Genomic DNA, 22,856 nt, shown 5'->3' with positions numbered 1-22,856 from the left:
AACCATTTTAAATTTTATATATTAATTTTTTATAAACAAATTAAATTATTATTATATAATCATATTTCCAAACTTAATATATATATGACAAATATATTATTATCCATTTTTTATATTTTTTTTGTCATATATCACCTATTTTACTACTTTAAAATTTAAATAGGTAATTTTAAAATTTTTTACATTAAATATTTTCATACAAATACGTAAACATCTATAATTAATAATATAATTATAATTTGAGATCAATAAATTTATAAAAAAAATTGTCTCATAAATACGAATTTTTTGCTAATTTATTTATATAGAAAGCCGGGGATAACTTGAGGGAAAGGTAATACAAGACTTGGCACTTATTATAAAATAAACAAGTCTATATAATAATTTATAAATTTATTTTTTATTGTCTGTTCTTCTAATAAATATATATAATCGCAACCTTTTTTTAACATATGTATTTAAATTTATCTTTGTCTCTTTTTTTTTTTCCTTTCTTATTATTTCATCGTTTTATTTTTTGTTAGACCAGTATATATTATATTAAAAAATAACATATGTATTTAAATTTTTATTCTTTTAAATATTAAGAGAAAATTTGAAGATGAACTGAGATTCACAATTATTATTTATATTGTGTATATATGCAATTAGTTTAAGAGCAAGCACAAAGTAATAATAATTTGTTATATAATATATACTTATGTATATTATATTCACATTATTAAGAAGTTTATTTTCTTTTAAGTTACCAAAAAAAGTTTATATTATTAAGAAGGCTCAACATCTTTTAATCATTTTTTAGAAATTTATATTTTTATACAATTTTTTTGGTACGTAATCTGAAGACATGTTAACTAAATTTATATGTATATTACTATTTTTCTTTTAACTATTACGGTTAAAATTAAATACTATATATATCAATGATACATTAATATAATAATATACCAAATTTTTGTTGATGCTATAAATATTAAATAAAATGAAACGGAACCAAATTTTTTTTTGGGGTCAAGACCCGGACCACCAAGCCGGTCCAGATCCAAGAGAGCGAAGCTCCAAATCCAACCCGACCCGGATTCTAAAACACACGGATTTGTCTATGAAGCATGCGATTCAAGGTGCGATCTTCTTCTCTTTGTGAAGCGCTACTGCGGTACTGCCCCCATTTCATTGCCTTCGCCTGCCACGTTGTCGTCGCCTGCGTCACTATCGTCGACCGCAACCTCGCCCACGCCTGTGTCGTGGTACTTGCCTTCCCTGCCGCCGTCGCCTGCGCCTCTGTTTTCGTCCACCACGCCGTCGTATCCTGCATCACCGTTGTCGCTTGAAGTCCGAACCTGCCGACATTGAAACTTCGCGTCGAGTTTCAATGAAGCTTCGCGCTTATCGCCCGGCCTGAACGAAGTGATTTGTTCCCTCTCTTCCTGCGCCGCCGGACAACGGAACCAATTATAAACCTACAAGAACATCTACCTAGTAGTAAAAATCATGAAAATAAACCCAACAAGCAGCCCAATAAAAAGGCTAACGTATAAGCCCAATAAACAACACTTACCTCCGTGAATTCAACGTTGAAGGCACCAGGAAAAAATTATTAAAAACCCTAACCCCAATTCACCAGAATCAGAATCGTCGACCTCTTTGTTCATATCATACGCTCCGGTGATTGTCGTAAGTACTCCGCCTTCTCTTCTCCGATTCACACGTTTGATTTTGTGCAACATTGAATTGAAACTCCGTGTGCTTCTATCCTGTTTCGTTGTTATTTATTGATTGATTCTGAAATTGACAGTTAGAGAGAGATATGGCTCCTGTCGGTAAACAGAAGAAAACGGTGAAAGAAACTTCTACTGTACACCGTCCGACTAGTAAGGCTTCTGTCGGAGCTAAAAGAGGTAGGGATGATGGGGATGGTAAACCGAAGAAAACGGTGATACACCGTCCGCCTGATGAGAAACTCACTGATGAACAAATTCATGAATATTATAGACAGTTCTTCGGCAGTCAGGTTCTTTTAAATTCACCACACGCTTTTTTTTTTTTTATAATCTCATAATTTAACTCTTTAGGGTTTTTTATCTTTATGTTGTTTACAGGGATTCATTGTTCCTGACTATGGAGGTAGATTGTGTGGCGGAGTTGGACCCTATTCGGTGACTAATAATAATAAGTATAGGCAGAAACTTGTGAAGGATATGATTCAGAAAAGCTTGCGAATCTACAATCGCAAAAATGTTGTGTCTATGATGGTTTTTGCTTTATTGTGTTTTATTTATGTCTATAATCTCATTCACTAATGATTATTTTTATTGTTGTTATTACTATGTAGAAGGTGAATTTTGAGTTTGATAAGCTTGTCAGCGTTAATGCTGGTGCTGTTGCTGGCCTTATGTTTTACATTACTTTCAATGCACGCTCTGGTGATGATGCACCTCAAACCTTTTACAGCAAAGTATGGAAAACATTCAATGATTATCTCAAAGTCCAGTTCTGTGTGATTGGTAATGCGCAGGTAGCATCATCATTTATCCATATTTTGGGTGTATCTTGGCATTTTAATTTGTTTATTCTAATTATGATTTTGTTGTTTATGTGTGGATACATTTTTACTTTGATAGTATGGTTTTGCTTTGTGATTACTTTATCATAAGGTTTGCTTATATTGTGACTCATAATTATCTATGATTGTTAAGTTCCTTGCATGAGTAATCATAGCTACTGCCTATCATAAATCATCAAAACTATTAATGATATTGTATCTATTTTTTTCTTGTCAAGATGAAGATATTTCATTTGATTTTAGCTTCATGTTCCTTGTATATATATTGATAATTGGCTTCAAGTATTTCATAGTTTTGATTGAGTATTGTATTTAAACATTTCTCCTTATATTTCATGTGGTTGCAGTAGTCTATTTTTTTCATTGATTATTTGCATTGGAGTTAATGTAGATTCTCTTTTAATGTATTTACTCAGGAAGTTGGTACATCTCAGGATGCTGGTACATCTCAGGATGTTGGTACTTCTCAGGCCTAAGTTGTGGAATCTGAGTTTAGATTCATGTTATATTTGTGTGTTTATAGTTTCTTCACAAAGGAAAACTCTGATGTTATATAATTTCAATACTCATGAAATAGTGCAGTGTGTATTAGTACAATGATAGATATAACTGACATCTGATGAGCACTGTTTACAGAAATTATGGAATTTGTTAGTGTTCTAGCTTCTATCATTATTCATTAACTGAGCTCCATTAATATAATTTTCGATTTGTGAATGGTGGTTTTAGACTGTAAGTGCTTCAAAATTTTCTTTCAGAATATCAATTGACAATGTTCTGTGTTGTTTCAATAAAATAAATGACCCTAAAATTGAACATCAACAAGTTTTACTAGCTGCGAATTGTCAACTTTGAAAATTTTGAGCTTCTTCATGGTCTATAAATATTATATATTGATCATTCGTCAATATATAAATGATTCTTATTTGAATTGTGAATTTCTAATTATTTGTTCTACTTCTGCAATTTGTAATTCAAGTTGGAGATGGAAAAAATTGGTAAACAGTATGTCTTGTGATGTATTGTCAATTATTTTTATTGCAATTGAAGATGATTATTTTGTTTGGACAAGATTTTTTTATACAAAAGTCACCATTTTATTCTATAAATGAGAGTAATTTTATTATAATTTTATCATGAATGGAGTTTATTTTCTCAAAAATTTTAAATGGTATAAAAATTAATTACTTATAAGAATGCATTATTTTGAATTAAAATAAAATATTTATAAAAATTATTTATTTATTATTTGTTAATTTTGTGAAGTATTTTAAATTTAAATCAGTAAATCTTTTCATCCTATCACAATTTACATTAAATTGTTGTACCGGTCCTATAATAGTTTAACATGAGACATGATATTATTAAACGTATTTAATATTTATTATGTTTAATCAAATTTTTTGCTTAAGAGACTAAAACAACAACAAAAACTTATTTATAAATACACAATATTTCACCTACATTTTTTTTACTAAGTATAATATTTTTTATTACATAAACTAATGTAATCTCTACTAAATTCGATTAGTTCACATATCATACATAAATCACAAAAATGATAAAACATGACGTATGTCTAGTGGTAACTAAATCATACAACAATTAGGTTGATTTGAAAAAAATGGAATTTAGTGGATAGAGTTAGTTACCACTAGAATAAATAATAAGGTTAGATTAGGGTATAATTTATGTTTTAGTATTTTGTGATTTGTGTATGATGTGTGATCTAATAATTGAATTTTATAGAGATTTCATTAATTTATACTAAAATTTAGAGATTTTTAATAAATTTATAAGTTTTTCTTTTGTGTTAGAACTTGATGAGATGGGATAAACTAAAACAATTGTGATAGTTTTATTAAGTTTATTTTTTAGATTTCTAACCATTATTATGTTTTTAACTATTTTGTCTTCATGTGATATAAAAGTGGACCTAAATTGAAATGCACATTAGGAGAAAAATTTATAAAATAATTCATTGAGTACATACAAAATCACTTAGATAGACAGTCTATTATTATATTAAAATTTAGAGAGCTTAAGAGTTTTGACTATAAGTATTTATTTTTTCTATAATATTTTTAGCCATATATACATAACTATAAATTTTAAATAATATATTATTTTGTAATTTATATTGGTGTTTTGGTGACGTTACTTAGAAACATAGACCAGACTTATATAATGGTACATGACTATAGGTTAGGAAACTTGAAAATTACTTAGTTGAATGCAAAATACTTACTGAGATCAAAATAAGAGGAATTGCATTAATCCCAAGGATTATTATGGTTCCAAATAATGATAACATTCCAATCAAGTTTTAGAGAAAATAATTTCCATTGATAGTGTCCTTTGGTATGATAATCAACAAGATTCAAGGACATATGCTAAAAATCGTGGATCTATACTTATCGAGATTAATTTTTATACACGGACAGTTATATGTGACACTTTTAAAAGTTAAGAGCAAGCAAAGAATAAAGGTTTTAATTCAGAATTATGAGGGATCTCTGAGAATTGTACGATTAATATTAAGTATAGAGAAGTTTTTGATAAATAGAAATGATCAGGTACAGTTTAATCAATTTGTATCTCTTTGTTGTTAATTGTGTTTTTCATTTCTTTTTTTTAGTTGGATAGAAAAATTTTATATAAATAATATTTAAATTTTATTTGACACAGGAATCGAGATACAACCTATAAATTAAATGTGCAACGATCAATATTAAAGGCAAAAAAATATGTATGAACATTTTCCATGAAAATTAAGATATTAATTTATTGCATATTATGCTTTTTTTAATTAATCCAATTATTTTGTGAATTTCCTTGATATATATTATTGTTTGGTATTCTCATGAATAAAAAAAAATAAATGCAGATTAATTTAAAATTAAATATATTAAAAAATATATTTTTTTAAATACTTCAGATATAAATAAAATATTAAATATTTTTTGTACATTGCACGAGTATAATAGTATAAGGTTCATGAGTCTAAATTTTAAAGACAAAATATTTTATTTAATTTTTTAATATGTTATTTTTCATTGACAACTTCATAGAATAAGGATGTATTTTTTGTTTTAAAAGGGCATGTTAGCACATAATTATCATTATATTCTCTTTTGGTGTTAATAGTAATAGATGTCTTACTTTAGACTAAAAGATCATAAAAAAATGATTATGCACTTCAAAATTCCAACATGCATTCTCATTCCTCAATTCATGCTTCTATTGTTCATCACTTGCTTCTGTTTTCTCCTGTTACAGCTGTCTTCCTAATATTTCTTTCAAAAGAAAAAAAAAGTTTATTAGTGGTGTATTTATACATAAACAAATTACTACATACATCTTTTAACGAGTTTCTTATGATGCTAAATTATTGATGGAACAAAAATAAGTTATTATATATATTTATATAACAATGGATTGCTTAGAACTCTACAAACAGGTCAGTGTCTATCTTATTACTTATAATTCTGTTAATTCATTCCTTCATGCCCTTGTTTCTCAAGGACTTTTGATGTTAAAAATGTCCCTAAACAAGTGTTACTATGATCGTACTTTACTTAATAAGCCTGCATGCATATTCTCATCACCCCATCGTGCCCTCCATTCTATTATGTTATTACTAATCAACATTTGATACATGATTATTGTATGATTAACTTAATTAATAAGTATTTAATTTTTTCAGAGGAATTTGAAAGAGGAAGGAGAAGAAGAGGTGACACTTGATGGGAGTGTCGATTGGAATGGACGCCCTGCTATCAGATCCAAATCTGGAACATGGGTTGCTGGAACTATCATACTCTGTAAATTCCTCTGCTCCCCAACACAATTCCATTCAATAATCTTATTTAAATTAAACAACTCCTTTTCATCATTATACAACACAATTATACACATTTTCTTTCTTTTTTTTTTCTAATTGTGTTTTCTAATTTTTTTATATAACATTATTAGAGTTTATTTCAATTCATTTGTTCACCTTATCTTACCGTTTAGTTAGTTAATGCACTACTTATATTAATATGAATAATTAATTTACCATTAAAAAAAAAATTAAATCCAATTTTCTTAAAATAATATTAAAAGGTAAGCATTTTTTTTATAATTTCTTTTAAAGAGCTCTTGTTTTTTATCTTGATAAGTTACATATATTTCTTTCTTATTTATTGTCATAATTTAAGTTACATATATTTCTTCCTTATTTATTGTCATAATTTAGTATTTAGGGTTTCATTTAATTTTTCGACCTTTTTTGTTAATTCTTTTATTTCAGAGTTTTCTTCTTTAATTTTTAATTTAGATAAACTTAAAGGACTATTGATTTTAGATTCTCTTATTTGAAAATTTGATGAAACCGATCTTTTTGATGGTTCTTTTAATAATAGAACTGGGTTTTCAATAGCTTTATATTTTGGTATTTCTGTTTTTACAATTTTCTGAAATAATTCATCAACATAAATTCTTTCTCTATTTTTAAATATTATACTATGATGACTATTTGTTAAAGCATAATTTATTGCATATGTAATTGAAAATGGTTCATCATCTTGTTCCATTAAACTTTTTCTATAAAATTTATAAGATAAACTTATAGATCTACCAAGATTTTCAGTTGATAAAGGTATAGCATATCCAAGATGGGCATTAAATTTAACATTTACATTTGCCAAATTTTCATGAACAATTCCAATTATTTGATCTATTAGGTCATCAGTAATTCTTTTATCACAGATTGCTAAACTTATTGGTGAATTAATTCCTTTCATATATGTAGATTTGATTAAAACTTGTATGGTACTAATATGAATACATCCAATTTTAGATCTTTTCTGTTGATCCTTAATTTTCTCAATCTGTTTACTTAATTCTTCATCATTTATCAAAGCTATTTCAAGTTCTCCATTAGCAGATTTTATTTTTACAGGAGGCTTCAAGTTGAATTTTTCCACAGTATATTATATTTTTTCTATTAAAAACTTCTTTTAACAGACTTTGTTTATTAAAATTTTCATTTGATTTGAGATTTAGTTCTGTTTTTAGAACAGCCTGTTTTTCATTATCTAATAAAGCAGTTAATCTATAGTAATCAGATTCTTCCGTTAATTCTAAACTTTTTAAATAATTCATAACTAAGAGATTAGGACAAAAACGTATCTTTCTAGAGAAAAAACTTCTTTTATTTAGTATATTTTACATAAGGGGTTTTTATCTCCGGATGGGGAGATTGTAGATATTAACTCTAGAAGGGAGTTTAAAACTATTTTTTTCCTAAGGGAATTCTTTTGTCAGATTACAGAATCGTCTCGGCAGCTTCCTCATTGCTCTCCTAGCATATAAGTACTCTTAGCCTTCTGCTTTCTGTTTTCTGATGCTTCTACAATTGCCTAAGCAATCTATTTATAATAGTTGGGTCTGATGGACAATTCCCATCCTTACCCTTCTGATGACGTCATTGCTTACGTCATTGTTTATCATCTTGCACCAGCTACATTTTTGGTACTCTATGACTTAAGCGCTTACGTCATTATACAATAATGTTGAGGGATGCTTCAGATGTACTGTCCTCTTCTTTTATCATGTGGGTGGATGCGTTGTCCTCTTCTTTTATCATGTGGGTGGATGCGCTGTCCTCTTCTTTTATCATGTGAGTGGATTCCATTTCATTATTGCTTTCTTCAGATATTTCTGAGGCACATAGCTGGCACTTGTGGTCTTCTTTGTCTTTTATCAAATAGCAGAGATTCCTTTTTATCCCTTCAGGGAGTTTTTCTAAGAGTCCGGATAGATTGTAGAATGCAGATTCAAATTCCACCAAGAGTCTCATCTCTCTTTCGTCAATTTAATTTCTTTTATTGGACACAAGCAGAGTATTTCTGCTTTTATAATTAATTCTCGTGTGGGATTCCCTTGTTATTTTTTGAGTTCTTTCAAAGATCCTTGCTAATGTGCTGGCTAACCTTCCTTTATGACTGTAGATTGTTAAGTCTTGAATTTGATCAATTGGTTAAAAATTTCCTGGGAAGACGGACATGAATATTACTTGGTGTGCTGGAACTAAGCATTCTTCTTCTTCATTAAAAATAGGTTGACTATTTGTAAATTTTAGGGATATATCCCTTGGATTTACATTGTCAATCATATTTTTAAATCTCTTTACTGCATCAACGAATCCTGCAGAAAACTCACTAATAATTTTTAGATCATTAAAAATTAAAATTGTATCAATTAATCCATACTGGAAAAACTGATAAGTGTCAGATGGGGAAGCCTCTGGAAAAATAACCAGCTTTGTTAGCTGTTCCTTGGCAATAGGATAGTATCACAAACTTGCCCTTTTTTCTTCAGTCCAATTCAGGACTATATTAAGGGTTTCTCTGAGATTTGATCTACAGACCCTTTTCTTTTTCTTGATTTCAGCCCTTGTAGGAATGCTTCTCATTATTCCCGTTCTCTAGGCTTGAATTGGAGCTTTATCTGATCTTTTTAGGGTTTACTCTGGATGAAGAGCTTCATATTCTCTGAAGGATTTCTTTGCTTCTGCTAGTGTTAAAAATCCTCCTTTATGAATTATCTTTGATTGATGTGTGAATGGTGCCGCTTTTTCCCAGGCATCATATACTCCTTTTCATGGGGCCATTATAAATTACATAATATTTTTTATCTTGTGTAAATTTCTTAATAATTTCAGCAATTGTTTTATTTTCTGAAATTTTTTCTTCACCTGATTTGTCCACCATGCTTAGCTGGCTGAACTCTGATGGTTTTGCTTGTTGTGTTGATTTCATTGCTTCAATGGCCTTCTTGAGGGATTAGATCTGTGTCCTTATTTGCTGACAATGCTTGCATTCTTCGAGTTCTTTCTGATATTTTTGAATTTCTTGATTCAATGCGTTGTAAACGAACTTCATTCTCTTGTTAATGTATCTGCAATAACATTTTTGTCACCCTTAATATATTCAATTTTTATTGGATATTGTAACAAAAATAATTGCCATCTTACCAGTCGCCCATGATTATAATCAACTTTTAAATTGTATTGAAATGAAACCTGTTAGGTAACTTGAATCTGTCCTTAATGTAAATTCTTTGGGTAGTAAATCAATTTTCCATTTTTTAAGAGATTTAATTGCTGCTAGAGTTTCCTTTTCATGAGTAGTATATCTCTGTTCTGTTGGAGTAAAAATCCCTGAAATATACCTGCAAAGTAATTCCTTTGGGGAATATTTAGAATATAGTGATTCTTTTTCTTGTTCCAAACTTTTTATAGCTTTCTTAACTTTTAGACATCTTGACCAGGTTATGTCTGAAGCATCTGTTTCTACTATTAAGTAGTCGTTTTCTACTGGAATATAAAGTTTCGGAAGTTTCTCACATAATTCTTTGACTCTTTTAATTTGCATACTATCTTTTTCTTCCCATTTCCATTCTTTTTTAGTACTTATTTTTTGAAATAAGTTTTTAGTGTATTCTGTTATATTCTTTAAAAATCCTTGATCAGAAATATAGTTTATACACCCTAAAAATCTTTGTAATTGTTTTCTATCTTCTATTTTATTAGAAAATAAATTTACCTTTTCTAAAATATTTGGTTGAAGTTTTAACTTTCCTTGAGTGGATAAAATTAACCCAAGAAACTCTATTTCTTGTCTTGCTATTTTTGCTTTCTTTTTGCTAAGAACTAATCCTTTTTCTTTACATCTTTCTAAAACTATTAATAATTTTTGAAGATGATCTTCTTTATCCTGTTTTGTAAAAATTAATATATCATCAATGTAAACTAAGATAAATTCATTCAACTCTTTTAGATTTTCTTCCATAAATCTTTGATAGATACCTGGGTCTTGTTTTAATCCGAATGGTAAAACATTCCATTCATAGAGCGACACACTTGTTGATTCTTTTGTTGGGCAAGTAAAAGTAGTTAATTTCTTTGTTTCTTCGTCTAAATGAAGTTGCCAATATCCTGATTTTGCATCAAGAGATGAAAACCAAGTTGCTCATTTGATTTTTTCTAAAATAGAATCTTTTCTTAAAAGTTTATGAGCATCACCAACAGTTGCTTCATTCATTTTCTTATAATTAATTATCATTCTTCGTTTTCCCCTTTTAATTTCATTATTGATTTCGACATAAAAGGCTGGAGCCACATGAGGACTTTTGTTTAACCTTATAATTCCTTTTTCTAAAAGATCTTTACATTCTAATGAGAACTCTTCTTTATCTCTTGCGGAATAAGGAATTTTATTTGGAACATTTATTTCTTTTGTAGGATCTTTTAATTTAATGCTTACTAATTCTTTATTTGTATTTTTAATATCTAAAAGATTTTCAGCGCAAATTTCATCCAAAAGTTCTTCTACTTTTACTTCAAGATTAGTTTTTGGAATATTTATTTGAAAATATAAATTTAAATAACATGTTTCTAATATAGAAAATATTTTAAATTTTAAAATCTTATCTATGGTAGTAGTTGGTATTTTTATACGTTTTGATTTTTGATTTATTGAAGAATCGTGTGAAGCTTTTAAAACTATATATGTTAATTCTTGAATGAATGGATGATATAGTCTTAAGAAGTTATTTTCTATGATAAAATCAATCCCAGAATCTAACATATATATGGATGGAACAATGAACCTATAATTTTGAATAAATATTTCAATCATTTCTGCTTTTTGGTCAATTTTATGTAGTGATTTGTCAGCTATTCTAACTCTTAATGGTTTCTTTAATTTTTTCCAATCAAGTTTTATATTTGTACTAGCAAAGCATTGTGTTGCTCCAGAATCTATGAAAGCATTTATAAACTTTTCTGTTATTTTTATAGTAATAAATGTGGCATTATTACTCAGTCTCTGAGTCTGTTTCTGAGACATATTCAAAAATATAGTCTAAGTTATCATCTGATTCTTCTAATGGTTCCATGAAACAAGACTTAGCAATTTCTAATTGTTTGGTAAGGTCTTTTTTATCCTTCTTTTTTGGACATTCATTTGCATAATGTCCCTCTTCTTGGCAGTACCAGCATTTACAATTTTCTTTTTTATTTGGGCAATAGTTATTTTTTTGTTTTTTGTTTTTATTGTTATTTCTTTTCCTAAAAATACCTCTTTTTTCTCCAGTTTGGATAGTATTTTCTTTTTCTAAATTGATATTTTCATTTTCTTTGAAAATTTTTATTAAGCCCATATTTTTGAGGTATTTTTTCATTATCCTGACAGCAAATTATAATTATATTTTCAAATCTTTTTTGAGTTGCTTATTGCATACAACGTTCTTTTATTTCCCCTCTTATTGCAGAGGTTGCTCCGCCAAAGTTATTTTTCAATTGTTTTCCTATTTATTTCTCTTATAAATCTTCCCATTATAAATTCATTAGCAGGGTATGGAAGTTTTGTTATATATATACTAAGATAATGGTTTTTATATTCTTCTTTTAGTTTATAATAATGCATTCTATATTCACATATATAAGATTCCACATTACATAAATCATATATTTGAATATTAGCTAAATGGTTTTTTGCTTCTTGATATTCTTTATTATAGACTTCTTGTCTATGATCTATGATATTTTTTCCAAAAAATTCTTTATACAGAATCATCATTATATGTAATATTTTATCATAAACTGTTGTTTTTGTTGCTAATTCTTCTATTATTTGGTTTTCTATTGATGTCATAAAATCTCTTACAGTTTTTTTAGTATGAAACCCTATATAATTCCAGATATCTCCTCCAGACAATTCACTAAGTTTTGGATTAGTAAAGGTTTCCAATAAGAAGGAATTCAACCAGTTCTCGAAAATTTCTTTTTCATTCTTTTTACAGTCTAAATCGAGCATTCTTTCTCCTTCTGTTTCCTGGATTTTAGGAACGTACTTTGATGGTATTTTTATATACTTTGAATTTTTATTTATAAATCCCTTTTTAAAAGCATAATTTTCAAAACCTGTTTCCATTTAAATTGAGATTGATTATCCTTAGATGTTCCAACTTCATTTTTTACTTGTATTGGAATTGCTGGTTCTTCATCACTTGAATAGTCTAGGATGTGTTCTTCATTTTCTATATTTTCAGAATTTACTAATTCTTCTTCTATTTGAAATTCTTGTTCCATAATATTATTTTCTTGAGCCATTTTTAATTGTTTAAAAAGCATTGTAACTTATTCTAATTTTTCTTCAATATTCATAATTTCAATGGTGGGTTTATTTTTAGTTTTGTTATGTTGGCTATATTTTGAATTTTTTCTTCTTTGGGATTCTCCTTCTGAAAATACATATTTAATATCTGTTTAATTTCATCTATATCGGGTTCCTCTTTTTCCTTATTTCTTTGAAATTTTATGGATACTAATAATTCTTCAAGCATATCTACTATAGAATTTAATTGTGAGTTAAAAGTATGATAGAGATGTGGAGAGTCATTTTCATAGTAACATTTTTTAGAAACTCCGTGTGAAATATAAGTTCTTTCAGGTTTTTGAAGTCCTTCAATAAGACTTATAGTAAAATAAAGATTTTGAGAAAAATCATTTTGTATTGATTTTAAGAATTTAGTGTCATTACAATTAACATTAGTTAAAATCATTAATTTTTGATCTATTAATTTTGATAGATTAATTATTTCTTCTCTTAAATCTTCTAATTTATTTTTTTCCATTAGGTTATGCTTTTCATATAAAATGTTATGGATAAAAAGTATTTTGTAGTGAAAAGTATGGCTTTAAAATGTATAATTTAAATTTTGCCACGTACACATTTTTAGAAAAAGTTGTTTTTGGGATCTTTATTTAAGTGGTGCCTTAAAATTAAATACTATATATATCAATGATACATTAATATAATAATATACCAAATTTTTGTTGATGCTATAAATATTAAATAAAATGAAACGGAACCAAATTTTTTTTGTCAAGACCCGGACCGCCAAGCCGGTCCAGATCCAAGAGAGCGAAGCTCCAAATCCAACCCGGCCCGGATTCTAAAACACACGGATTTGTCTATGAAGTATGAAGCATGCGATTCAAGGTGCGATCTTCTTCTCTTTGTGAAGCGCTACTGCGGTACTGCCCCCATTTCATTGCCTTCGCCTGCCACGTTGTCGTCGCCTGCGTCACTATCGTCGACCGCAACCTCGCCCACGCCTGTGTCGTGGTACTTGCCTTCCCTGCCGCCGTCGCCTGCGCCTCTGTTTTCGTCCACCACGCCGTCGTATCCTGCATCACCGTTGTCGCTTGAGGTCCGAACCTGCCGACATTGAAACTTCGCGTCGAGTTTCAATGAAGCTTCGCGCTTATCGCCCGGCCTGAACGAAGTGATTTGTTCCCTCTCTTCCTGCGCCGCCGGACAACGGAACCAATTATAAACCTACAAGAACATCTACCTAGTAGTAAAAATCATGAAAATAAACCCAACCAGCAGCCCAATAAAAAGGCCAACGTATAAGCCCAATAAACAACACTTACCTCCGTGAATTCAACGTTGAAGGCACCAGGAAAAAATTAATAAAAAACCTAACCCCAATTCACCAGAATCAGAATCGTCGACCTCTTTGTTCATATCATACGCTCCGGTGATTGTCGTAAGTACTCCGCATTCTCTTCTCCGATTCACACGTTTGATTTTGTGCATCATTGAATTGAAACTCCGTGTGCTTCTATCCTGTTTCGTTGTTATTTATTGATTGATTCTGAAATTGACAATTAGAGAGAGATATGGCTCCTGCTCCTGTCGGACCTAGAAGAGGTAGGGATGATGTCGATGGTAAACAGAAGAAAACGGTGAAAGAAACTTCTACTGTACACCGTCCGACTAGTAAGGCTTCTGTCGGAGCTAAAAGAGGTAGGGATGATGGGGATGGTAAACCGAAGAAAACGGTGAAAGGAACTTCTATTGTACACCGTCCGGCTAAAGAGATACTCACTGATGAACAAATTCATGAATGTTTTAGACAGTTCTTCAGCATTCAGGTTCTTTTAAATTCACCACACGCTTTTTTTTTTTTTGATAATCTCATAATTTAACTCTTTAGGGTTTTTTTTATCTTTATGTTGTTTACAGAGATTCGTTCCTCCTGACGATGGAGGTAGAATGTGTTGCGGAGTTGGACCCTATCCGATGACTGATAAGTATAGTCAGAAACTTGTGAAGGATATGAATCTACAATCGCCAAAATGTTGTGTCTATGATTGTTTTTGCTTTATTGTGTTTTATTTATGTCTATAATCTCATTCACTAATGATTATTTTTATTGTTGTTATTACTATGTAGAAGGTGAATTTTGAGTTTGATAAGCTTGTCAGCGTTAATGCTGGTGCTGTTGCTGGCCTTATGTTTTACATTACTTTCAATGCACGCTCTGGTGATGATGCACCTCAAACCTTTTACAGCAAAGTATGGAAAACATTCAATGGTTATATCAAAGTCCAGTTCTGTGTGATTGGTAATGCTCAGGTACCATCATCATTTATCCATATTTTGGGTGTATCTTGGCATTTTAATTTGTTTATTCTAATTATGACTTTGTTGTTTGTGTGTGTGGATACATTTTTACTTTGATAGTATGGTTTTGCTTTGTGATTACTTTATCATATATCTATGATTGTTAAGTTCCTTGCATGAGTAATCATAGCTACTGCCTATCATAAATCATCAAAACTATTAATGATATTGTATCTATTTTTTTCTTGTCAAGATGAAGATATTTCATGTGGTTGCGGTAGTCTATTTTTTCCATTGATTATTTGCATTGGAGTTAATGTAGATTCTCTTTTAATGTATTTATTCAGGAAGTTGGTACATCTCAGGATGCTGGTACATCTCAGGAATCTGGTATAACTCAGGCCTAAGTTGTGGAATTTGTGTTTAGGTTCATGTTCTATTTGTGTGTTTATGGTTTCTTCAGGAAGGAAAACTCTGATGTTAAATAATTTCAATACTCATAGAAATAGTGCAGTGTGTATTAGCACAATGATAGACATAACTGAAATCTGATGAGGACTGTTTACAGAATTTATGGAATTTGTTTGTGTTCTAGCTTCTATCGTTAACTTGCTCTATTAATATAATTTTCAATTTGTGAATGGTGGTTTTAGACTGGAAGTGCTTCAAATTTTTTTTTTTCAGAATATCAATTGACAATGTTCTGTGTTGTTTCAATAAAATAAATGACCCTAAAATTGAACATCGACAAGTTTTACTAGCCGCGAATTGTCAACTTTGAAAATTTTGAGCTTCTTCATAGTCTATAAATATTATATTTGATCATTCGGTCAATATATAAATGATTCTTATTTAAATTGTGAATTTTTAATTATTTGTTCTACTTCTGCTATTTGTAATTCAAGTTGGAGATGGAAAAAATTGGTAATCAATATGTCCTGTGATGCATTGTTAATTATTTTCATTGCAATTGAAGATGATTATTTTGTTTGGACAAGATTTTTTTTATACAAAAGTCACCATTCTATTCTATAAATGAGAGTAATTTTATTATAATTTTATCGAATAGAGTTTATTTTCTCAAAAATTTTAAATGGTATAAAAATTAATTACTTATAAGAATGCATTATTTTGAATTAAAATAAAATATTTATAAAAATTATTTATTTATTATTTGTTAATTTTGTGAAGTATTTTAAATTTAAATCAGTAAATCTTTTCATCCTATCACAATTTACATTAAATTGTTGTACCGGTCCTATAATAGTTTAACATGAGACATGATATTATTAAACGTATTTATTATGTTTAATCAAATTTTTTGCTTAAGAGACTAAAACAACAACAAAAACTTATTTATAAATACACAATATTTCACCTACATTTTTTTTTACTAAGTATAATATTTTTTTTATTGCATAAACTAATGTAATCTCTACTAAATTCGATTAGTTCACATATCATACATAAATCATAAAAATGATAAAACATGACGTATGTCTAGTGGTAACTAAATCATACAACAATTAGGTTGATTTGAAAAAAATGGAATTTGGTGGATAGAGTTAGTTACCACTAGAATAAATAATAAGGTTAGATTAGGGTATAATTTATGTTTTAGTATTTTGTGATTTGTGTATGATGTGTGATCTAATAATTGAATTTTATAGAGATTTCATTAATTTATACTAAAATTTAGAGATTTTTAATAAATTTATAAGTTTTTTTCTATTGTGTTAGAACTTGATGAGATGGGATAAACTAAAACAACTGTGATAGTTTTATTAAGTTTGTTTTTTAGATTTCTAACCATTATTATGTTTTTAACTATTTTGTCTTCATGTGATATAAGAGTGGACCTAAATTGAAATACACATTGGGAGAAAAATTTACAAAATAATTCATTGAGTACATGCAAAATCACTCAAATAGACAGTCTATTATTATATTAAAATTTAGAAAGCTTAAGAGTTTTGACTATAAGTATATTAAAATTTAGAGAGCTTAAGAGTTTTGACTATAAGTATTTATTTCTTTTCTATAATATTTTTAGCCATACATACATAACTATAAATTTTAAATAATATATTATTTTGTAATTTATATTGATGTTTTGGTGACGTTACTTAGGAACATAGACCAGACTTATATAATGGTACATGACTATAGGTTAGGAGACTTAAAAATTACTTAGTTGAATGCAAAATACTGATAGAGATTAAAATAAGAGGAATTGCATTAATCCCAAGGATTATTATGGTTCCAAATAATGATAACATTCCAATCAAGTTTTAGAGAAAATAATTTCCATTGATAGTGTCCTTTGGTATGATAATCAACAAGATTCAAGGACATATGCTGAAAATCATGGATCTATACTTATCGAGATTGATTTTTATACACGGACAGTTACATGTGACACTTTTAAAAGTTAAAAGCAAGCAAAGAATAAAGGTTTTAATTCAGAATTATGAGGGATCTCTGAGAATTGTACGATTAATATTAAGTATAGAAAAGTTTTTGATAAATAAAAATGATCAGGTACAGTTTAATCAATTAGTATCTCTTTGTTGTTAATTGTGTTTTTCATTTCTTTTTTTTTTAGTTGAATAGAAAATTTTATATAAATAATATTTAAATTTTATTTGATACGGAAATCGAGATACAACCTATAAATTAAATGTGCAACGATCAATATTAAAGGCAAAAAAATATGTATGAACATTTTTCATGGAAATTAAGATATTAATTTATTGCATATTATGCCTTTTTTTAATTAATCCAATTATTTTGTGAATTTCCTTGATATATATTATTGTTTGGTATTACATGAATAAAAAAAAATAAATGGAGATTAATTTAAAATTAAATATATTAAAAAATATATTTTTTTTAAATACTTCAAATATAAATAAAATATTAAATATTTTTTGTACATCGCACGAGTACAATAGTATAAGGTTCATGAGTCTAAGTTTTAGAGACAAAATATTTTATTTAATTTTTTAATATGTTATTTTTTATTGATAATTTCATAGAATAAGGATGTATTCTTTGTTTTAAAAGGGCATCCTTAGCACATAATTATCATTATATTCTCTTTTGGTATTAATAGTAATATATGTCTTACTTTAGACTAAAAGATCATAAAAAAATGATTATGCACTTCAAAATTCCAACATGCATTCTCATTCCTCAATTCATGCTTCTATTGTTCATCACTTGCTTCTGTTTTCTCCTGTTACAGCTGTCTTCCTAATATTTCTTTCAAAAGAAAAAAAAAGTTTATTAGTGGTGTATTTATACATAAACAAATTACTACATACATCTTTTAACGAGTTTCTTATGATGCTAAATTATTGATGGAACAAAAATAAGTTATTATATATATTTATATAAACTAAATGGAATTTTTTAAGTTTAAACTATTAATTTTTAAATTCTTTTATATTCTAATTTATCCAACTGAAATAAAATTAGCTGATTATGAGATTAAATTCTTTTGATACTTTTTTTAATGCGATATTCACAAAAACAAAACCACTCATATAAGAGTATCGCTTGACATTAAGAATCAATTTTACTGGAAAGATAAAGTACCAAAATCTAAGTTAACATTATAGTTTTTAACACTGTAATGTACTACTAGTATAATTGAATCAAATATTGATCACCCGTTTTCACTTTTCATTTTTCACTTATATATGATAAACCATGATAATTCATTTATGATTTATGATTTATTAGTTTATCATCTTCATCATACATGTTACAATATATAAAAGTTAATCTAACTCTAGTATTACCTTAATTATTCTAAATGAGAAATTTGATTACATTTTTGTCCTTTTTAAATTTATATAAATTGTTAGCATAATTTGTGTCTTTGCTACTGTTCCTTGTAAATTGTTACTATGCCAAGTATAATTTGTTGTGGTAATTGTTTCTCCTCTGTAACTTTGTCTCTAATCATCTATGAACTTTATACAATTTATAAATCTATTTTTTCATCTTATTATTGATAAAAGACAATTTACACTTGTGTTGTCAAATGAAAAAGTGCATATGAAAAACAGATTTTTCAATCACAAAATCAATATCAAATGCAAAAGCAACTTAACATGATAACAGGATAATTAATACTTAGTTCCTCCTTTATCTAAGAAAACATATTATGTTTATATCCATGTTTATGTTTATTCTCTAAAATTTTCAAACTTAATGTTATTGTTCCTTTTCAAACTTAATGTTATTCATGTCATTTTCAAAACATTGATTAAAACATGTAGCAAAATTGCTGGGCAAATCCCTTTGGCAGTGACCACACACCATAGATATTATCTATTTATGATCATCTCCTGTGTAATAGTAGCTGCAATGAAATTCGCAAGATTGCCCTTGAATGTTTGAAATATATCTTCTTAGATATAGGATATGCCATGGGAACAATTCCACCTTTAAGATTATTTGTTACACACATAGCAATAATAATGAAGTTGCTTCCTCACCTCCTCTGAGCCTTCCACAAATTTTGCCTCCATTTTGCATGTCTCTTCCATGACATCACCTTCATCATAGTCTTTCCTCTTTGTCCACAACACCACCATCATCCCAGTTGGAATCCCAAGAAGTTCCAAGTTGAGGATGAAGATCCATTTTCAAACTTAGTTTCCTCCGTTTTGTCAAGAACAGTGAACAGAAATGTTTAACATGCTTTCAATTTGCTGGCACAAGGGTGTTTTGCAATACAAAACAGGGTGACCTATAGAAGTCAGATTTACAAAACCCTAAGGAATTTTATTGTGACAATGTGCTTATACATATAGCAATTTTCATGACAAAATCCATAAAAACAAGGAAGCAACAACGTAAATCAAAAGAAGACTTTAATTAAACAAGAGATATGATCAACAATTATATCAACGTAGAATGATGGAATCCTCTTGAGCTGCTTCTTTTATGAAAATTGAATTCAATTGAGAGGTAAATTAGGGCATGCATGAATGCATGAAACTCACTCAGATGGCTCCGGAGGAGCATACTTGGGCCTCTTAGGAACATACTCATCAGATGGCTCAAATTGGGGTTTCTCACGAACTATGGCATCCCTTTGGCGAGCTTGTTCCCGGAGAATGGATCTGAATTGCCCCTCCATGTATCGATCTATTCTCCTCAACTCATCCAAAATCATGGAATACTCAGATGGTTCAGATTCGAGTTTCTGCAACAGTTCCATATAGGTCTTAGGCCTCTCTGCTGGTGACGATGATTCCATCGATCTCTCCAATCTCCAATCTCCAATCTCCAATCTCGATCCCTTGTATACCTGCTTCCTAGTTACTAGCACAACTCTTTTATTTTTAAGTAACAAACCATGTTTTTCAATTTTATTTTAAAATTTATCTTTAATTTATTTGAATTATTATTTTATTATTAAATATTATTTATTTTATTTTATAATTTTAACATTAATATTTTTAGTTTCGAATCTTCACTTTGTCTTTTCAATCCTAATATTAATAATTTTATAATTTATCATTAATTTTTTTTAGTTATTTAATTTTTATAATTGTAATAGTTTATAAATCTCTTTTTACTGTGTTTATTAATTTTTTGCAATGACTCTAATTATGTTATGGGCTTGTTTGGGTGAACTTCTAAGAAAAGATCTTTTTTCGAGTTATCTTTTTTTAAAAGATCTTATAGAGAAGTAAAAGTAATTTTATGTTTGGATATCTCATGTAAAAAGGTCTTTTTATCTATCAATTATGTTTGGGTATAACAATATAAAAGTACTTTTTTGTTTATTTATTACATGAAAAATATCTTTTTTTTAAGAAAAAAAGATCTTTTAAAAAAAGATGTAAATTACAGCTTCTCAAAAAAGATTTTTTTTTTATTTTACTAGTGCTTTTACTTTTACTATTAGAAATTTGCCAAACACGTTAAAAAATAAAAAAAGATCTTTTTTCATTGAAAAAAGATCTTTTTTTAACAAAATAATGGCGCCCAAACATGCACTATATTAATTGTTAAGTGTGAGTTTTTTGAAGTTGGAGAAATCACAATTTACACAAAAAAATTTTATTATTCAAATAATTAGGCCTGTTGAAATAGACTAAATTCATCATGTCAGTATATTTATTCGATTAATGGGTAGATTTTATCCTTAAAATTAAGTCCATTTAAATTTATGAATAAACGGGTTGAATCCGATTAACGCAAAAAAAATTACAGGTTTAATAGGTGGCTCATTTAATTTTTTTATATATTTTTTAAATAGCATTTTTAGACAATATTTCTCCTGATTCGATCCGAAAATACGCCCCATCAACAAAAAAATACTGTTTGATTAAAGTTTTTGACATAAAAATAATATTTTGTGTCACAAATATTTTTTAAAAAATAAAATAAAAAAATAAATAGGTCAATCCGTTAAACTCATTGAACTGGCCATAAACAATTCAAACTGAAAATTTATGGCCATAATTAAAGCAAGCTTAAACAGTCGAATCTAAATAAGTCAAGTTAGCCCGTTTAACGACCCTACAAATAATCAATTAGTTTGTGAATGAAAACAGTTTTTCTTTTAAAACAATCAGTTATTTTATGGAGAGACAAAAGTTTGGTTTTCTTCTAGTGAATTAATCAATTAATTTTATTACTTATCCATTCAACAAATTAACTCTATCCATTCATTTTTAACTTAAAATAATCAATTTTTTATGTATATAATTGATTTAGTAAGATTCTAATTGACTTAATCGAATTTAAAAGATGCTACGATTATATTATATCATTAGATTTTCTATATTTATATCTAAAATTTTAATATTTTTTTTAGAATATATTTTGGTTCGACTTTATTCACATTTTTATCGCTCATCTAAATTATCTCAAACTTAGTAATCTCTAAGTGCCACCTAAAAAAAAAAAAACTCTCGTGACAAACATTTAAACAAAAATAGAAATAACTCTTAAGTGAATATTTTTTTATCTTCTATATCTCCCAATCAGAATTTAATCTAGACAACATAAAAAAAATTGTTGTTGTAAAATAAAGGATATATAAAATAAAGATGTATAAATAGAAGATGTATAAATAGAAGACTCTATTATTAATATGATTAGCTCAATAATTATTATATATATATAATAATATTATATGTTGTATTGTGTATATATATACAAAGATAAGAAAAAGTATTAAAAATAAAGAGGGAGAGATTTGCATTTGATACTATCTCAATATAATAAAGATGGTTAATATTGCTATTAATATTATATGTAAAGAGTAATAGAAAATAGAATTTAAAATACTTATAAAATAAAAGAAGAGAAAAAATTGTAATAGTAATATAAGGAGAAGGGTATTTGATTGCAACATAAAAGAGGATTGATTTATTTGTATGAAAAGGGAGGAAGAATAGTATTTTTGTTCTGTTATTATTGTTGTGTGAAAAAGCATACGAAGATGCTTGCTATTTATACATGAAGAATGATACCACTTTCAACTTTTATTTATTTCTATTTGTCTTGTAAATGGATTCATTTAGTTTTGAGAATGAAATCCACCTAAGTCTTGTGTGATCCATAATCATCCACTTTTATCACAACAATTGTCTCTTATTCGCGCTTATGCGCGAGCTTTTTTGCTAATTTATTTATATAGGAAGCTGGGGATAACTTGAAGGAAAGGTAATGCAAGACTTGGCACTTATTATAGAACAAACAAGTCTATATAATAATTTATAAATTTATTTTTTATTGTCTGTTATTCTAATAAATATATATAATAAATATATATATAATCTCAACCTTTCTTT

The 22,856-nt window shown here is 28.0% G+C and overlaps 1 protein-coding gene across 14 annotated transcripts in view; it reads left to right on the top strand.

Annotated features, from left to right (window-relative positions):
- Positions 1 to 1,515: 1,515 nt before the first annotated feature.
- LOC107472295 (uncharacterized) overlaps positions 1,516 to 22,856 on the top strand; it is a 25,580-nt gene continuing 4,239 nt past the window's right edge. For 3 of the 14 annotated variants that reach the window (XM_021134630.2, XM_052256924.1, XM_052256922.1), the window contains exon 1: positions 13,656 to 14,170. Coding sequence is in view for 9 of the 14 variants with exons in the window: in XM_052256927.1 (XP_052112887.1) it covers positions 1,808 to 2,011; positions 2,100 to 2,237; positions 14,860 to 15,031; positions 15,378 to 15,457 (594 nt within the window). In the remaining 5 variants the exon portion in view is untranslated. Of the gene's footprint in view, positions 1,675 to 1,795; positions 2,012 to 2,099; positions 2,238 to 2,332; positions 2,516 to 2,979; positions 3,266 to 13,655; positions 14,171 to 14,295; positions 14,559 to 14,649; positions 14,675 to 14,859; positions 15,043 to 15,377; positions 15,630 to 16,407; positions 16,427 to 22,856 lie in introns of those variants that run through there. The other 11 variants (XM_052256925.1, XM_052256923.1, XR_008005710.1 and 8 more) reach the window with 10 other exon arrangements.

This window comes from Arachis duranensis, chromosome 2 (genome assembly GCF_000817695.3).
Source record: "Arachis duranensis cultivar V14167 chromosome 2, aradu.V14167.gnm2.J7QH, whole genome shotgun sequence".
In the NCBI taxonomy this organism is placed as follows: Eukaryota; Viridiplantae; Streptophyta; class Magnoliopsida; order Fabales; family Fabaceae; genus Arachis; species Arachis duranensis.
The sequence above is the reverse complement of the archived record's forward strand: the minus strand, read 5'-3'. Positions and strand labels throughout refer to the sequence as shown.